This window comes from Pristiophorus japonicus, chromosome 10, assembly GCF_044704955.1.
Source record: "Pristiophorus japonicus isolate sPriJap1 chromosome 10, sPriJap1.hap1, whole genome shotgun sequence".
NCBI lineage: Eukaryota > Metazoa > Chordata > Chondrichthyes > Pristiophoridae > Pristiophorus > Pristiophorus japonicus.
The window spans coordinates 42,406,729-42,426,867 of NC_091986.1; the positions used below are offsets into that span (position 1 = coordinate 42,406,729).

Genomic DNA, 20,139 nt, shown 5'->3' on the forward strand with positions numbered 1-20,139 from the left:
GAGAGTGCAGTAATGTTGGTGGTACTGGGCTGCAGGTCTGCCTTAATGAGCTGGAAAATCTCATCGATCACCTCTTTTCGGAAGCACATCCTTTCAACACACTGTCGATCGGTCAGGTCCAAGTATGAGCGCTTCTCCCTGAAAATCCTTTAGGGGTAAGTCCTCCTCCTCCTCATCAGTCTGTGACCTCCTCCATTACCCTGATAACTCTGCTCAATAAACCTTCTCCCATCTGGATCCTCCATCAGACAGGCAGTCAGCACAGGCTGAGATAGTGCAGGCCCCATTCTTTTTAAATCTCCAGAATATTTTTCAATTAAAAAATTATAACTAAAATGCCTTTGATCTTAATAATTTACTCAGTACCAATAAAAATACCTATCCCACTGTAAATCACACTGTAAAGTCACTGTTCACCTCAGAAATACAGAAGTGCTGCTTTAGCTAACTGTTCCCAATTTCAAAATGGCGGCTCCGAGCACTCCGCCCATTCCCGCCCACTTAACGTCGTGTAAAACCACCGTTTCCAGGACGGTATGCAGCTCCGGTGGTATGCGATCAAAATCGGACTGTTTGGGCGGTATGCGGGCGGTCCTGCACGGCAGACGGTGTGCATACCGCTTGGCAGTATGTCAATGATGAATATTCCGCCGAGCGGTATATTGGCGGTACGTAGGTGCTTTTTCACCAAAATCACGTTTTTGGGCGGTAAGCGGGCGGTATGTCCATGAATTTCTGTCCCACAATATTAAGCCCAAAAAAAACATACATATTGAATCATTAAGCACTGTTCAACTTTGGCAGATTAAAAGTCCTTACAGAACGCCCTTCAATATGTAATCGACATCCTGTATCAGAAACTGACACTCTCCCTCTCGGTCTCTCCCCTCCCCTCCTTTTGCCTCTAGTATTAATTACGAATTCCAAACTTTTGAATTAACTGGCATTGATATACACAGAATTATAATCTAGAAAAGGAGGGGATTTTCATGGGTGCATGTTTTAAGCTTTGCCTAAGCTTGGTTTTAGTCCAAAGATAGATGAGACATAGAAACATAGAAACATAGAAAATAGGTGCAGGAGTAGGCCATTCAGCCCTTCTAGCCTGCACCGCCATTCAATGAGTTCATGGCTGAACATTCAACTTCAGTACCCCATTCCTGCTTTCTCGCCATACCCCTTGATCCCCCTAGTAGTAAGGACCTCATCTAACTCCTTTTTGAATATATTTAGTGAATTGGCCTCAACAACTTTCTGTGGTAGAGAATTCCACAGGTTCACCACTCTCTGGGTGAAGAAGTTCCTCCGCATCTCGGTCCTAAATGGCTTACCCCTTATCCTTAGACTGTGACCTCTGGTTCTGGACTTCCCTAACATTGGGAACATTCTTCCTGCATCTAACCTGTCTAACCCCGTCAGAATTTTAAATGTTTCTATGAGGTCCCCTCTCATTCTTCTGAACTCCAGTGAATACAAGCCCAGTTGATCCAGTCTTTCTTGATAGGTCAGTCCCGCCATCCCGGGAATCAGTCTGGTGAACCTTCGCTGCACTCCCTCAATAGCAAGAATGTCCTTCCTCAGGTTAGGAGACCAAAACTGTACACAATACTCCAGGTGTGGCCTCACCAATGCCCTGTACAACTGTAGCAACACCTCCCTGCCCCTGTACTCAAATCCCCTTGCTATGAAGGCCAACATGCGATTTGCTTTCTTAACCGCCTGCTGCACCTGCATGCCAACCTTCAATGACTGATGTACCATGACACCCAGGTCTCTTTGCACCTCCCCTTTTCCTAATCTGTCACCATTCAGATAATAGTCTGTCTCTCTGTTTTTACCACCAAAGTGGATAACCTCACATTTATCCACATTATACTTCATCTGCCATGCATTTGCCCACTCACCTAACCTATCCAAGTCGCTCTGCAGCCTCACAGCATCCTCCTCGCAGCTCACACTGCCACCCAACTTAGTGTCATCCGCAAATTTGGAGATACTACATTTAATCCCCTCATCTAAATCATTAATGTACAGTGTAAACAGCTGGGGCCCCAGCACAGAACCTTGCGGTACCCCACTAGTCACTGCCTGCCATTCTGAAAAGTACCCATTTACTCCTACTCTTTGCTTCCTGTCTGACAACCAGTTCTCAATCCATGTCAGTACACTACCCCCAATCCCATGTGCTCTAACTTTGCACATCAATCTCTTGTGTGGGACCTTGTCGAACGCCTTCTGAAAGTCCAAATATACCACATCAACTGGTTCTCCCTTATCCACTCTACTGGAAACATCCTCAAAAAATTCCAGAAGATTTGTCAAGCATGATTTCCCTTTCACAAATCCATGCTAACTTGGACCTATCATGTCACCTCTTTCCAATTGCACTGCTATGACATCCTTAATAATTGATTCCATCATTTTACCCACTACCGATGTCAGGCTGACCGGTCTATAATTCCCTGTTTTCTCTCTCCCTCCTTTTTTAAAAAGTGGGGTTACATTGGCTACCCTCCACTCCATAGGAACTGATCCAGAGTCAATGGAATGTTGGAAAATGACTGTCAACGCATCCACTATTTCCAAGGCCACCTCCTTAAGTACTCTGGGATGCAGTCCATCAGGCCCTGGGGATTTATCGGCCTTCAATCCCATCAATTTCCCCAACACAATTTCCCGGCTAATAAGGATTTCCCTCAGTTCCTCCTCCTTACTAGACCCCCCGACCTCTTTTATAACCGGAAGGTTGTTCGTGTCCTCCTTCAACTGGAAGCTAATTCAACCTTCTTATTCCCAGAATGTGGGAGGAGAACACTTGGTTCAAGCTAGAATCTTTCTGTGATTTAATCTCAACCATCCCTGTAGCAATGAAACATGACAACCTATTTCTTCGCTCCATTAGCGGCCTGCCTTCAGCTGCCGGGGCCCTAAACTCTAGAATTCCCTCCCTCAACCTCTCTGCCTCCTTTAAGATGCTCCTTAAAGCCTACCTCTGTGACCAAGTAACCTGTCCTAATATCTCCTTTTGTGGCTCAATGTCAAATCTCGTCTGATTACACTCCAGAGAAGCACCGAGGCACATTTCACAACATTAAAAGTGCTTTACAAATTCAAGTTGCTGTTGTTGAAACCAATAGCGGCACCAATGTTTGTGTCAGCCTGTGGCTCAGTGGGGAGCACTCTCACTTCCAAGTCAGAAGGTTGTGGGTTCAAGTCCCACTCCAGGGGTTTGGAAACTAAAATCTAGGCTGACACTCCAGTCCAGCACTGAGGGAGTGCTGTCGTTTGGATGGGATGTTAAACCGAGGGCCTGTCTGCCCTCTCAGGTAGATGCCAGAGATCCCATGGTACTATTTCTAAGAAGAGCAGTAGAATTTGAGACAGTGTCCTGACCAATATTTATCAACAACTGTAAAACTGATGATCTGGCCATTATCACATTGCTGTTTGTGGGAGCTTGCTGTGTGCAAATTAGCTGCTGTGGTTCCTACGTTACAACACAAAAAGTGCTTCATTGGCTGTAAAGTGCTTTGGGATGTCCGGTGGTCTTGAAAGGCAAGTCTTTCCTTCAGATACAGAAGGGCTTTTGAATGGGAAGTAAAACTCAAAACCCTGGAGTCAAGGTAAGGAAAAACCAACAGCTAAAAATACTCATTAATTTATCGAACATTCCGGTGCTATTTTGAACATTATTTGTATTAATAATTTATCTCCTTCACCGAGCAGTATGGCTGATAAATATGGGGATGGGAACAAGAAAGCAAAAACAAATTTGAAGATGGAAACTTGGGAGGAATGTTGACATGGGGCAAGAAGAGTAAGACTACAGGGTTTCACCCAAAGCTCCGAAAACGATCAGGATTCCTTTTATTCCCCCGGATGACTAAATGACTTGTCCAATATGTGCTGAAAAGGAATACAATAAATTATTTCAATACAGGTACAGCATCCTGAATCTGGAACCCTCGGGACCAAGGCCGTTCCAGATTTTGCGTTTTGCCGGATTTTGGAACATCTTTCTGACGTCACGAATCCAGAAACAGGTTCGGGTATTTCCGGATTTCGGAACATCAGAAAGGGGGGTTGGGGGGGGGGGGGGGCTGCTTGTCGATGAGCTGTTTGGATCGTCGGAGGGGGCCTCGCCGCCATGGAGTTGTTTGCGTGGGCCCCGCTGCCGTTCGGGCGAGCCGGCGAGGCGAGGCCCGAGGTCGGGCAGCAGCGAGGCGAGGCCCGAGGTCGGGCAGCAGCGAGGCGAGGCCCGAGGTCGGGCAGTAGCGAGGCGAGGCGAGGCCCGAGGTCGGGCAGTAGCGAGGCGAGGCCCGAGGTCGGGCAGCAGCGAGGCGAGGCCCGAGGTCGGGCAGTAGCGAGGCGAGGCCCGAGGTCGGGCAGTAGCGAGGCGAGGCGAGGCCCGAGGTCGGGCAGCAGCGAGGCGAGGCCCGAGGTCGGGCAGTAGCGAGGCGAGGCGAGGCCCGAGGTCGGGCAGTAGCGAGGCGAGGCCCGAGGTCGGGCAGTAGCGAGGCGAGGCGAGGCCCGAGGTCGGGCAGTAGCGAGGCGAGGCCCGAGGTCGGGCAGCAGCGAGGCGAGGCCCGAGGTCGGGCAGCAGCGAGGCGAGGCCAGAGGTCGGGCGAGCCGAGGCCCGAGGTCGGGCAGCAGCGAGGCGAGGCCCGAGGTCGGGCAGCAGCGAGGCGAGGCCTGAGGTCGGGCAGCAGCGAGGCAAGGCCCGAGGTCGGGCGAGCCGAGGCCCGAGGTCGGGCAGCAGCGAGGCGAGGCCCGAGGTCGGGCAGCAGCAAGGCGAGGCCTGAGGTCGGGTAGCGGTGGCACCTCGAGGTTCCGGACCATTTTACGGATTCCAGATGACCCAGCCATCAATCAGTCCGGAGTACGGATCATTCCGGAACTCCGGATTTTGGACGCTGCACCTGTATTTTAAGTCACATCTTGTACGCAATCAGTATTTATATTCACAAAGTGACCATACTCCACTCGGGTAACATGATCTCAAGTCACATGATACAGCGCAGAAGGAGGCCATTTAGCCCATTGTGCCTGTGCCAACTCTTTGAAAAAGCTGTCCACTCCCCCTGCTCTTTCCCCAGAGCCCTGCAAATGTTTCCTTTTCAAGGAATCATCCAATTCCCTTTTGAAAGTTACTATTGCCTTTTCAGACAGCGCATTCCAGATCACGCCATCTCATTTCATAAAATATTTCTCCTCATCTCCTCTCTGGTTCTTTTGCCAATTACCTTAAATCTGTGTCCTCGGGTTACTGACCCTCCTGCCACTGGAAACAGTTTCTCCTTACGTACTCTATCGAAACCCCTTCATAATTTTGAACACCTCTATTAAATCTCCCCAGAACCTTTTCTGCTCTAATGAGAACAACCCCAGCTTCTCCAGTCTCTCCACATAACTGAAGTATATGTATAAACACTGCCCATGTAACCATGCCAGTACCTTTAAAAAAACGTGCTTGAAAAATATCTGTTCATCCAGGCCCTGTTCTCGCACCAGCCAGGGACTGCAACTCCAGCGAGTGAAATCTAACAGTTATACTATGCCTTGAGATAAGATACTGCTTTGCTAATTTTTAGAAAGCTAGCATACATCTATGTCAGAAACAGACGACCAATTGTTTAAGATAAGACTTTATATTGGAAAATGTAACAATGATCTCCTTCAAGGAACAGCAAGTAATTTACAATCAGTGCATGGAAAATTGTTATTCACTATGCAGCCTGCCTAGACCTACAAGTAAAAACACAGCAAGACATCACTTCATGTCAAGAAAAGCATGCTCATGTTACTGTATTTTTTATTCATTCTCGGGATGTGGGCGTCGCTGGCAAGGCCGGCATTTATTGCCCATTCCTAATTGCCCTTGAGAAGGTGGTGGTGAGCCGCCTTCTTGAACCGCTGCAGTTGGTGTGGTGAAGTGCTGCCACAGTGCTTTTAGGGAGGGAGTTCCAGGACTTCGACCCAGTGACGATGAAGGAATGGCGATATATTTCCAAGTCAGGATGGTGTGCGACTTGGGAGGGAAACGTGGAGGTGGTGTTGCCCCCATGCACCTGCTGCCCTTGTCCTTCTAGGTGGTAGAGGTCGTGGGTTTGGGAGGTGCTGCCGAAGAAGCCTTGGCAAGTTGCTGCAGTACACCTTATAGACGGTACACACTGCAGCCACGGTGCGCCGGTGGTGGAGGGAGTGAATGTTTACGGTGGTGGATGGGGTTCCAATCAAGTGAACTGCTTTGTCCTGGATGGTGTCGAGCTTCTTGAGTGTTGTTGGAGCTACACTCATCCAGGTCATCATAAAATGTGCAGTTGGCTTCTGCTTAGAATGTACAACACAGAAACAGGCCATTCAGCCCAACTGGTCCGTGCCGGTGTTTATGCTCTACACGGGCCTCCTCCCACCCTACTTCATCTCACCCTATCAGCATATCCTTCTATTCCCTTCTCCCTCATGTTTATCGAGCTTCCTCTTAAATGCATCTGTACTATTCGCTTCAACCACTCCCTGTGGTAGCGAGTTCCACATTCTCACCACTCTCTGGGTAAAGAAGTTTCTCCTGAATTCCCTATTGCCTTTATTAGTGCCTTAATGTTGCAGATTTGTTGTTCTTTGACCCAACCAGGATTATATAACACTTTCTGCACCTGTTGTCGAATATCACAAACCTACTTAAAATAGCATATTGTATTACTGCTTCTCCTCACCCAAAGCTTCTTCAAAGTAGAGATCCCAGCCATCACTGTCAATCAGAGACAGACTGAAAGTTTCATTGCTTTTGTTCGATACAGAGACTGTTTGAACTTTTTCACATCTAGTTTTTAAACAGTGTTGTGTTCAGTTTAGCTCCAATAGTATCTGGCATCATATATAACACTCTGCTGCACCTTAAATTACTACTCTCAAGGGGAGACAGATAAAAGGGGAATCATTTGATACTAGCTAACATTTTTTGTCTGATGAATGAATGTGGGTAAAGAATTCTCCTGGCTGCAGCAGAGTTTGAGGTATTGCAATACGTTTGGTTGCTTTCTTGCCTGTGATTAGCATATCATATTTTACTATAAATAACCAAACTTCAGTGGAGAATGATTCTGGCTCATGGAATGCTTTTATTTTTGATAGTTCAGTCATAAGAACTTAAGAAATAGGAGCAGCAGTAGGTCATAAAACTCAAGCTTGCTCCGCCATTCAATAAGGTCACAGCAGATCTTCTCCCTCAACTCCATTTTCCCGATCTCCATATCCCTTGATTCCCAGAGAGTCCAAAAATCTATCGATTTCAGCCTTGAATATACAATCAAGTTTCATTTTATTTATTAACTAGCCCTCTTTCTAAATGAGCATGTTTGTGATTTTTGACATCAGCTCTTATTTTCAAAAGCAAACAGAACCACAAGTTTAAAAAAAAACTTTTGTTAAGAGAAAAGTAACGTTCGAAGTTCACCATCCTTACAAACCCAACACGGATGTGTAACAAAAGGGCATGGAAAAACTGGGTGGCCTTTCTTGTGTCAGCTGTGGCTCAGTGGGTAGCACTCTCGTTTGAGTCAGAAGGTTGTGGATTCAACTCCCACTCGAGGCTGACACTCCAGTGCAGTGCTGAGGGAGTGCTGCACTGTTGGAGGTGCCGTCTTTCAGATGAGATGTTAAACCGAGGCCCCGTCTGCCCTCTCCGGTGCAAGTAAAAGATCCCATAGCACTATTTCGAAGGAGAGCAAGGGAGCTATTCCTGGTGTCCTGGCCAATATTTATCCCTCAATCAACATCACTAAAACAGATTATCTGGTCATTATCTCTTGCTGTTTGTAGGAGTTTGGTGTGCTCAAATTGGCTGCCGCGTTTCCCGCATTACTACAGTGACTACACTCCAAAAGTACTTCATTGGCTGTAAAGTGCTTTGAGATGTCCGGTGCTTGTGAAAGGCGCTATAGAATTGCAAGTCTTTCTTTCTAACTCCAGATGTCATGGTGAACTATGCAGGAGAGAAAGGTCTTGAATTCAATCATTGGTCTGAGCTATGTTAATTGATCTTAGCCACAGAATCAGTAGCCTAGTCTTCCTAGGGGAGAGGAGATAGGGAATATGTTAGCGGGACTTCCACGCACCAACATCAAGTGATCCTCGATCTCCTTTATATTGGTTTGTAACTATTAATTTTGGTGGCATAAAACTCTATGAAGTATAATATTCAGGTGAAGCGGTCACATTTTATTATTGACGCTTTGCAAATTGGCAAGCAGATCAAGTCGAGCCAATCAGCTGTTGAGCAACCCAGAGCAGGTAAAGTCCCAGGTCCAATTCATCTTTCGGATGAGACGTTAAACCGAGGCCCCGTCTGCCCTCTCAGGTGCACGTAAAAGCTCCCACAGCACGATTTCAATGAAGAGCAGGCGAGTTATCCCTGGTGTCCTGCTCAATATTTATCCCTCAATCAACATCACAAAAACAAGATTATCTGGTTGTTATCACTTTGCGGTTTGTGGGAGCTTGCTGTGCGTAATTTATCTGCTGCGTTTCCTACATTACAACAGTGACTACACTCCAAATGTACTTCATTGGCTGTAAAGCGCTCTGGAATGTCCGGTGGTCAATAAAGGTGCTGTAGAAATGCAAGTCTTTCTTTCTCTAACTCTGTTTAGGTGATCTCATTGAAATGTATAAAATTCTTAAAGGGATTGACCGGATAGATGCTGGAAAAATGTTTCCCCTGGCGGGAGAGTCTAGAACTAGGGGGGCAGTGTCTCAGGATAAGGGGACGGCCATTTAGGACTGAGATGAGGAGGAATTTCTTCACTCAGAAGGTGGTGAATCTTTGGAATTCTCTACCCCAGAGAGCTGTGGAGGCTCAGTCGTTGAGTATATTCAAGATAGAGATCGATAGATTTCTGGATTCTAAGGAAATCAAGGGATTATGGGGATTGGGCGGGAAAGTGGAGTTGAGGTCGAAGATCAACCATAATCTTATTGAATGGCAGAGCAGGCTGGAGGGGCCGTATGGCCTACTCCTGCTCCTAATTCTTATCTTCTGTGATGAGTGAGCTCATCGGGACCAGGGCACTGCAATTCTACTCATTGTTACTGGGTTAAAAAGGGGACAAATATCCGCCAGCATTCCCAATGCTGATGGCTATCCCGTGACCCAGATTGTGCATGGGGGTTGTGGGGAGCGCAAGAGAAGAGCGGAATAAGTCTCAGTTGTACTTCCACCTCTGGAACATCGCTCGTTTCCATCCCTGCCTCAGCTCATCTGCTGCTGAAACCCTTATCCATGTCTTTGTTACCTCTAGATTATTCCAATGCACTCCTGGCCTGCCTCCCACCTTGCATCCTACGTAAACTTGAGCCTATCCAAAACTCGCACCAAGTCCCGTCCCATCAGCCCCTGTGTTAGCTGACCGACATTGGCTCCCGGTTAAGCAACCCTCAATTTCAAAATTCGCATCCTCATTTACAAATCACCCCATGGCTTCGCCTCTCCCGATCTCCCAAACCTCCTCCAGCCATACAACCCTCAAAGATCTCTGCACTCCTCCAATTCTGGCCTCCTGTGCATCCCCGATTTCTACCATTGACGGCCGTGCCCCAAGCTCTGGAATTCCCTCCCCAAACCTCTCCGCCTCTCTACCTCTCTCTCCTCCTTTAAGACGCTCCTTAAAACCTACCTCTTTGTCCAAGCCGGTCCTAATATCTCCTCATGTGGCTCAGTGTCAAATTTCATTTGGATAACGCACCTGTGAAGCACCTTGGGATGTTTTACTATGTTAAAGTTACTGTATAAATGCAAGTTGTTTTCTGGAGATAATCGGTCTCAGCTTTTGAGCAGACTGAAATTATTCTTTGTTTTTGATGCAGTGATTTTATTAAACAAATGAATTTACTATCTATATTATCTCGATCAATCCTATGACCTGTTCAATTTATTTCCGGAGTCACTGTGTATGAATTATTTTTGTCACCATTATCCACAGCAGATTGAATTTATCGTAATAGAATCAATACAAAACCAATTTCTGGAGGATTGTAACTAGTTTGAAAATGTTGCACATCCGCTGAACCATCCCATCCACGTAGCGAGGACCAAAATGGCCAAATACTTGATTATAAATAACGTGGCATGGAAAAGCACCAGCCAGAGAATATCATTTTAATTGTTGCTTCTACATTGAATTACAGAGGATATACGACACAACCAGTCCGTGCCAACATTTACACTCCACTCGTACCTTCTCCCCTCATCTAAATCTCAATTCTTCAAAAGGAAACGCACCATCTCATGGTTGCAGGATGTGTCTCCCTGTAAAGGCATTGTTGCTGCTGTTCTTGACCTCACAGACAAATAGCCTGGAAACACTTGCTGTCCAGCCTCACGGATAAATAACAGCTCTTTGAAGCAGACACCGGGAGGAACCAGCGTCTCTATAATTATGGCTGCAGCAAGGAATCAAAGCTGCCAAGACAGCAAGTGAAGGGAGAAAACTTAAAAGGAAAATAAAAGTACAATTTTGATTGCACTATCAAAGCTTGTTGGATGCCGAATCTGAGCACATTTCTGTTAGAACGTGATGGCTCTCCAACAGCAACTGGCATTTATACAGCGCCTTTAATATAGTAAAATGTCCCAAAGCGCTTCACAGGAGCGATTATTAAACAAAATTTGACACTGAGCCACATAAGGAGAGATTAGTGCAGATGACCAAAAGCTTGGTCAAAGAGGTAGGTGTTAAGGAGGGTCTTAAAGGAGAGAGGGGTAGAAAGGCGGAGAGGTTTAGGCAAGGAATTCCACAGCTTAGGGCCCAGGCAGCTGAAGGCTCGGCCACCAATGGTGGAGCGATGAAAATCGGGGATGCTCAAGAGGCCAGAATTGGAGGAGCGCAGTAATAATTCTATCACACCATTCATCTAGACAATTCCACATCATTATGTATATAGAATAAGCCATTTAACAATTTTATACACATGCAATAAATTCCAGAATTCAATAGTTATGTAAACAGGGCATTATTTTTGAATGCCCTTTTCCATAGTTGCATTATAACTCTCTGCTGAGATCAGTCTTGTACAGTGCCAAGCTCAGCATTCCCTATGACAAATATAAACCCCACCTGTTGCCCTCCAAAAATGAACACGGCCAATTTTACATGTCTTTAAAAAAGAGCAGCTTGGGTTCAAAGGTCAAACAGTCTCTGGATTTGGCCGAGAAGACTTGTAACGTCAGCCTTGAGTGCATTCCAATCTTGCAGCACATTCCCAGTCAACGTTGATTAGCCAGACGATAAAACTGGCAAATTTATTTTAACATTCAGGATGTTGATGATGAAGAAAAATGTTCCATAACTTTTTGGAAAGTGTAAACTGAGCTGGAGTTATACTCTAACAAAAACAAAAATTCCCACAAGTACTCAGCAGTACGTGCAGCTTTTGGGCCATCGGATAGTGGATTCAAAGTTAAAGTTGCTGGGGCTTTCAACAACTTGGAAGTGGGAGGAACAGCGCCTGTGTATTCGGAGACATTGGGGGCATGAACTTGTTTAGGAAACAAGTCAGAACGATGACTCGGACTGCCATAACAGAACCCACCTTCAAAGCCCCAACGCTGGATCTCAGCCCTTCAATTACTCCTGGAATTCATTATTTTTTTTTACCTGATAATTTTGAGAATTTCCATTCTTTCCCCGGAAGTAGGCAAGCTGTCTTTAGCCCAAATAATGAAGGGGTTTAACTAATCATAGCAAGACAGCTTTCAGAATAAACAAAACGGTCTAGACCAAAATAAAATAATTTTAGTGGTGCATTTTACAAGATCAAGCGTGCTGGCTCTGAGCGGATTAATAAGGCCACACAGTGCTTTATCTACAACAAATGCAACAATGCACATATTTACTGCCCTAGGGTACGTCACAGAGAGATTTACAAGTTCTTCTTAATTAAATATTTCATACATTAGAAGGACAATCCATCATCGTCATAGGCAGTCCCATAAAATTGAGGAAGACTTGCTTCCACTCAAAGTGAGTTCTTGGGTGACTGAACAGTCCAATACAGGAACTGCAGCCTCTGTCACAGGTGGGACAGACAGTCGTTGAAGGAAAGGGTGGGTGGGGCAATAGAAAGAATGGCGAAGCCTTGTTGGAGAGATCTCCCATTCCAGCTCACTTTGCAGTGGTTTATTGAACTGTAATGTTCAAAAAATCCTGCATCCCACAACCTCTTGCCATGAGGTAAAAAGGCATAGGGGGTTATGTTAATGGCCTGGTAATCCAGAGGCCTGGAGTAATAATCCAGAAACGTGACTTCAAATCCCACAACAGCAGCTGGGGAATTAAAAAATTCAGTGAATTAAATAAATCTGGAATTAAAAAGCTAATGTAGTTTTGGTGACCATGAAACTGCTGGATTGTCAGAAAAACCCAAGGGGTTCACGAATGTCCTTCAGGGAAGGAAATCTGCCGTCCTTAACCGGTCTGGCCTATGTGTGACTTCAGAACCACAGCAATGTGATTGACTCTAAACTGCCCTCGGAAATGGACTGCAGCGGTTCACGAAGTTGGTTCATTACCACCTTCTCTAGGTTACGTCCCCTTGTTCTGGACTCTCCCCTCCAGAGGAAAACGTTTCTCTCTTTCGACTTCGATAAACTCCTTTGATCATCTTAAACATCTCTATTAGATCACCTCAATCTTCCATACCCAAGGAAATACAAGCCTATGAAATCTGTCCTCATAAAATAACCCATTTTATTACATAGGATATACGGCACAGAAACAGGCCATTCGACCCAAACAGTCCATTGCTGGCGTTTATGCTCCACTCGAGCCTCCTCCGGTCTTTCCTCATCTCACTATCAGCATAACCCTCGATTCATTTCTCCCTCATATGCTTATCTTGCCTCCCCTTAAATACATCTGTACTATTCGCTTCAACCGCTCCCTGTGGTAGCAAGTTCCACATTCTCACCACTCAGAGGTTTCTTCTGAATTCCCTGTCTGATTTTTGATCATTCTGGTGAATCTGCTACACCCCCTTCCAAGGCCAAGTACAACAAAAGCAAAGTGTTTGCAACAGTTTGGAGGTTATGCCATTTACATACACACGATAACAAGCTAAGTATAGTCGGCTTCAAGGCTGAATCTGCAGTTATTGCTATGCTTTGGGGAACTTACTTCTGTAACCAGCAGGCTGTGAGCTTCTTTCCTTGCATTATCAGGCACCGTGGAGCAGAGTGTCCTCCCGTGGCGTTTCAGTGTCCCGATCTAATAAAACACAAAAAGGCATCCAATAACAAGGCGGCAACAAATTCAAACACTTCCAAGATTTTTCTTCGACCCAGTTATATATGCTCAAAATCATGAGGGGTCTGGTCAGAGATGATAGATACTGTTCCCATTGGCAGAAGGGTCGAGAACCAGAGGACACAGATTTAAGGTGATTGGCAAAAGAACCAAAGGCGACGTGAGGAAAAACGTTTTACGCAGCGAGTGGTTCGGGTCTGGAAGGCACTGTCTGAAAGTGTGGTGGAGGTAGACTCAATCACGGCTTTCAAAAGGGAGCTGGATAAGTACCTGAATGAAAAAAAATTGCAGTGCTACGGAGAAAGGGCGGGGGAGTGGGACTAACTGAGGTGCTCTTGCAGAGAGCCAACACGGGCTCGACAGGCCGAATGGCCTCCTTCTGTGCTGTAACCATTTTATGATTCTATGGTTGCTACAAGCAATACTTTAATTCTTAGGATGCATACAGACTGCAATCAGCAGATTCAGACTGTGTGTACCTTTTGGAATCCGTGATGGAAAGAAATGAGCATCTGAATTTCTGCAAGTGTAGTAAAGCGATTTGTTTTTTCTAAATAGAAATTGTAAAAGAGGACTTTTTCTCAACTTATTCAGTATATTCAAAAGAAACCGAAGAGGTTATACACACACACACACACACACACACACACACACAAATATCATAACAACCAACACAATGTTTTTTCTGCCTTCAAAATAAAGTTCTGTGTTCTCTGAAGGTGGGTGGAGCACAAATCATTCACCGTTGGACTCGCGGAGAATTCCCCAGTCACCATCTCGGAGTAAGATTTGTCTTTAAACACAGTTCAGGTTAACCTTATCTGAGACACCTCTGAAGACCCAAACCCATTTCCATCCTTTGTTAAAAAAATTAATTCAGCATTGGATTCGAGTGGATTCTGTTTTGTATTCCAGAAACAAGAACCATGCATGTAGGTACCGTGTGGATTAATAAAAATTACACAACTCAAACACAACAAAAGGGTTTTACACTGCGCGATAATTTGACAGCCAATTTGCACACAGCAAGCTCCCTCAAACAGCAATGTGAAAATGACCAGGTAATCTTGGTTTTTTTTTTGGTGATGTTGGTTGAGAGATAAATATTGGCCCCAGGATACTGGGGATAGCTCCCCTGCTCTTCTTAGAAATAGTGCCATGGATCTTTTATGTCCACCTGAGAGAGCAGACGGGGCTCGGTTTAATGCCTCATCCGAAAGACAGCACCTCCGACAGTGCCGCACTCCCTCAGCACTGCACTGGAGTGTCAGCCTAGATTATGTGCTCAAGTCTCTGGAGTGAGACTTGAACCCACAAACTTCTGACTCAGAGGCAGGAGTGCTGCCCACTGAGCCACAGCTGAGAACCTGTAGCAAGGTACACGCTAGAAATACAGTCGGCTTTTACAGCGCATCAGTTCGTTATGAGAACCAGACTCGAGTATTACAGATGTTACTGTAAAAGCTGATTTCTGGATCTTGTGTTTCCGTCTTCTCCTGGCAACTCTCCTTTTGGTTCCAGATGCTGTCCTTTTTATTCCAAAATCTGCTGCCTCTCCTGGCAATGATTCCACTACTCTTGCTCCAAAGCCCCCCTCCCCTCTTCCACTCTCGGGCTGGCTACCTATGGTCTCGCCTTCACGTTGTGGGGCAGGCTGCTACAGTTCCCATCACACCTCCTGCCCCTTACTTTCCTCCTCACCGGGTATTTTGAGCTCACAGCTCAAGCGCCATTCTGAACTTTTAAATAGAATTGCATAGAATATGCAGCACAGGAACAAGCCATTCAGCCCAACTACTCTGTGCTGGTCTTTATGCTCCACACGACTCTCCTCATCTCAGCCTTTCAGCATATCTTTCTATTCCCTTTTCTCTCACGTATTCGTCTAGTTTTCTTTTTAAACTATCTACGCTATTCGCCTCAACCACTCCCTTTGGTAGCGAGTTCCATATTGTAACCACTCTCTAGGTAGAGATTTAACTTATTTCTCCATTGGATTTATATTTATGGGCCCAGAGTTTTATTTTCCCACATGTGGAAATATTCTCTCCAAATCTACCTTAACTAATCCACTCATAATTTTAAATACCTCTATTAGGTCATCTCCAAGTCCTTTCTTTTCGAAAGAAAAAAGCCCCAAGCTGTTCAATGTTTCCCGATAGCTATAATCTCTCAGTTCTGGTACCATCCTTGTAAATCTTTTTTGCATTTTCTTCTGTGCTTCAATGTCCTTTTTATACGACTTGCTCTTTTTGGTTAAAATCAAAACTTTTCTGCTGTTACACTTTTATTGAGATACAAATGTGCACAGACCACTCAGAACAGCACCAAGGAGTTCAACTTCTCTTGCCATTGAACCTGATTGGGCTTGATGTGGAAGTGGGCCTGAGAACTGCCATATAATTCTAGACACACTGGTTTTACGGGTACCTATTCACTGCATATCAAGTCTGTGAACATGACGACCATTTATTATTGGCAATCTTTTGTGGACAAAGAAGAACTGCTACAGTAGAGCTGGACTGAACCACAACAAAGCAGGAGCAATGGGACTTGCAAGAAACACAAGGCAGCTATTGAGATTCATTTAATTCAGCAGGTGGGGGAAGAGAGAGAAGAAACTGGATCCCAAATGAGACTGATTGAAGGTGAGGATGAACACAAAGCAGGGATGTGCACTGGAACCAGATACAAGACACACTGGGTCTAAAAAAGGCAAATCTGTAATAGGTATACGTATTATATGTAAATATTGAATGTTACACGTATTAGGAAGATATCGAAACTGGAGGTGGTTTTAACAACAACTTGTATTTATATAGCGCCTTTAACATAGTAAAACATCCCAAGACACTGCACAGGAGCGTTATCAGAAACAGTTAAGCCACATAAGGAGATATTAGGACAGGTGACCTAAAGCTTGGTCAAAGAGGTAGCTTTTAAGGAGCGTCTTAAAAGGAGGAGAGGTAGAGAGGCGGAGATAAAGTGGCAGAGAGGTTGAGGGAGGGAATTCCAGAGCTTGGGGCCCAGGCAGCTAAAGGCACGGCCGCCAATGGTGGAGCGATGAAAATATGTGAGACGCAAGAGGGCAGAATTGAAGGAGTGCAGCTATCTCAGAGGATTGCAGGGCTGGAGGAGGTTAGACAGGGTGGGGCGAGGCCCTGGAGGGATTTGAAAACAGGGATGAGGGTTTTAAATTAAAAACGTTGCCGGACCAGGAGCCAATGTAGGTCAGTGAGTTAGGATTCAGGCAGCCGAGTTTTGCATGAACTCAAGTTTACGGTCGGGAACCATTATGTAACAGATGAAGGAGGGAATTATTTGAGCAATTTTACTGGTTCGTTCCATAGTAGTTGCACAGGGTGTGGTGGTTGCTGGCTTCAGAGCACTGGGTTTGAATCACATTTAAGTAATTTCATTGGGTGATTTCGCAGCACTTGTTCATTGGAAGCTTTATTTGTTTTTTTTAAAATGAGTCAAGTGGCTGTTCATGGGCTCAAATATCCCACTGACAAAATGGCAGTCATCCAGCACAATTAACCGAAGAATTAATGGTTATCATTATTTGCCCCACAGACACCAACTGTTGTGGTATCACACTCGATATGATATGAGAGCTGTGGCAGTACAGATGCATACTAGACTTTTAATTATACAAGAACATAAGAAATAGGGGCAGGAATAGGCCATTCGGCCCCTTGACCTGCTCCACCATTCAATAAGATCATGGATGACCTTCGACCTCAAATCCACTTTGTTGTCCAATCCCGATATCCTTTGATTCCCGTGGAGTCCAAAAATCTATCGACTCAGCATCCACAGCACTTTGGGGTAGAGAATTCCAAAGATTTATAACCCTCTGAGTGAAGAAATTCCTCCACATCCCAGTCTTAAATGGTCAAATCCTTATTCTGAGACAATCCTTATTCTGACCCCTTAACTTGAGACTCTCCAGCCAGGGAAAACAGCCTCTCAGCATCTACCCGCTCAAGCTCACGGTTCTGGGATTTTACAAAAGGTTCAACTACAATTAGGTTGCTGTTTAATAAGCAGCTCAGAGTTACGTTTAAAATGTCATCAATACTTTTCACACCCAGCAACGTGAGCTTGAAGGAATACTCGCAGATGGATTCATGGGAGGAAGACATAGAAACATAGAAAATAGGTGCAGGAGTAGGCCATTCGGCCCTTCGAGCCTGCACCAACATTCAATAAGATCATGGCTGATCATGCAACTTCAGTACTCCATTCCTGCTTTCTCTCCATACCCCTTGATCCCTTTAGCCGTAAGGGCCACATCTAACTCCCTCTTGAATATATCTAACGAACTGGTCTCAACAACTTTCTGTGGTAGAGAATTCCACAGGTTCACAATTCTCTGAGTGAAGAAGTTTCTCCTCATCTTGGTCCTAAATGGCTTACCCTTTATCCTTAGACTGTGACCCCTGGTTCTGGATTTCCCCAACATCGGGAACATTCTTGCTGCATCTAACCTGTCCAATCCCGTCAGAATTTTATATGTTTCTATGAGATCCCCTCTCATTCCTCTAAACTCCAGTGAATATAAGCCTAGTCGATCCAGTCTTTCTTCATATGTCAAGTCCTGCCATCCCGGGAATCAGTCTGGTGAACCTTCGCTGCACTCCCTCAATAGCAAGCATGTCCTTCCTCAGATTAGGAGACCAAAACTGAACACAATATTCCAGGTGAGGCCTCACTAAGGCCCTCTACAACTGCAGCAAGACCTCCCTCCTGCTCCAATACTCAAATTCCCTAGCTATGAAGGCCAACATACCATTTGCCTTCTTCACCGCCTGCTGTACCTGCATGCCAACTTACAATGACTGATGAACCATGACACCCAGGTCTCGTTGCACCTCTCCTTTTCCTAATCTGCTGCCATTCAGATAATATTCTGCCTTCATGTTTTTGCCCCCAAATTGGATAACCTCACATTTATCCACATTATACTGCATCTGCCTTGCATTTGCCCACTCACCTAACCTGTCCAAGTCACCCTGCAGCCTCTTAGCATCCTCCTCACAGCTTACACTGCCACCCAGTTTAGTGTCATCTGCAAACTTGGAGATATTACACTCAATTCCTTCATCCAAATCGTTAATGTATATAGTTAAGAGCTGGGGTCCCAGCACTGAGCCCTGCGGCACTCCACTAGTCACTGCCTGCCATTCTGAAAAGGACCCGTTTATCCCGACTCTCTGCTTCCTGTCTGCCAACCAGTTCTCTATCCATGTCTGTACATTACCCCCAATACTATGAGCTTTGACTTTGCACACCAATCTCTTGTGCGGGACCTTGTCAAAAGCCTTTTGAAAGTCCAAATACACCACATCCACTGGTTCTCCCTTGTCCACTCTACTAGTTACATCCTCAAAAGATTCCAGAAGATTCATCAAGCATGATTTCCCTTTCATAAATCCATGCTGACTTGGACTGATCCTGTCACCACTTTCCAAATGCGCTGCTATTTCATCATAAAAGATTGATTCCAACATTTTCCCCACTACTGATATCAGGCTAATTATCGTTTTCTCTCTCCTTCCTTTTTTAAAAAGTGGTGTTACATTAGCTACCCTCCAGTCCATAGGAACTGATCCAGAGTTGATAGACTGTTGGAAAATGATCACCAATGCATCCACTATTTCTAGGGCCACTTTCCTTAAGTACTCTGGGATGCAGACGCCAGGCCCCAGGGATTTGTCAGCCTTCAATCCCATCAATTTCCCTAACACAATTTCCCGCTTAATAAGGATATCCTTCAGTTCCTCCTTCTCACTAGACCCACTGTCCCCCAGTACATTCGGAAGGTTAATCATGTCTTCTTTGTGAAGACAGAACTGAAGTATTTGTTCAATTGGTCTGCCATTTCTTTGTTCCCCATTATAAATTCACCTGAATCCGACTGCAAGGGACCTACGTTTGTCTTCACTAATCTTTTTCTCTTCACATATTTATAGAAGCTTTTGCAGTCAGTTTTTATGTTCCCTGCAAGCTTCCTCTCATACTCTATTTTCCGCCTCTTAATTAAACCCTTAGTTCACCTCTGTTGAATTCTAAATTTCTCCCAGTCCTCAGGTTTGTTACTTTTTCTAGCCAATTTATATGCCTCTTCCTTGGTTTTAACACTATCCTTAATTTCACTTGTTCGCCACGGTTGAGCCACCTTCCCCGTTTTATTTTTACTCCAGACAGGGATGTACAATTGCTGAATTTCATCCATGTGATCTTTAAATGTTTGCCACTGCCCATCCACCGTCAACCCTTTGAATCATTTGCCAGTCTATCCTAGCCAATTCACGCCTCATACCGTCAAAGTTACCTTTCCTTAAGTTCAGGACCCTAATCTCCGAATTAACTTTGTCACTCTCCATCTTAATAAAGAATTCTACCATATTATGGTCACTCTTCCCCAAGGGGCCTCGCACAACAAGATTGCTAATTAGTCCCTTCTCATTACACATCACCCAGTCTAGGATGGCCAGCCCTCTAGTTGGTTCCTCAACATATTGGTCGAGAAAACCATCCAGGAAATCCTCCTCCACCGCATTACTGCCAGTTAGGTTAGCCCAATCAATATGTAGATTAAAGTCACCCATGATAACTGCTGTACCTTTATTGCACAAATCCCTTATTTCTTGTTTGATGCTGTCCCCAATCTCACTACTACTGTTTGGTTGTCTGTACACAACTCCCACTAGCGTTTTCTGTCCTTTGGAATTCCGCAGCTCCACCCATACCGATTCCACATCATCCAAGCTAATGTCCTTCCTTACAATTGCATTAATTTCCTCTTTAACCAGCAACGCCACCCCACCTC

The 20,139-nt window shown here is 45.1% G+C and overlaps 1 protein-coding gene across 5 annotated transcripts in view; it reads right to left on the reverse strand.

Moving 5' to 3' along the window:
- LOC139274972 (dedicator of cytokinesis protein 9-like) overlaps positions 1-20,139 on the reverse strand; it is a 455,604-nt gene that overhangs the window by 251,377 nt on the left and 184,088 nt on the right. For all 5 annotated transcript variants that reach the window (XM_070891774.1, XM_070891771.1, XM_070891772.1 and 2 more), the window contains one exon: positions 13,173-13,262. In XM_070891774.1, coding sequence (XP_070747875.1) covers positions 13,173-13,262 — 90 coding nt within the window. The remainder of the gene's footprint in view (positions 1-13,172; positions 13,263-20,139) is intronic.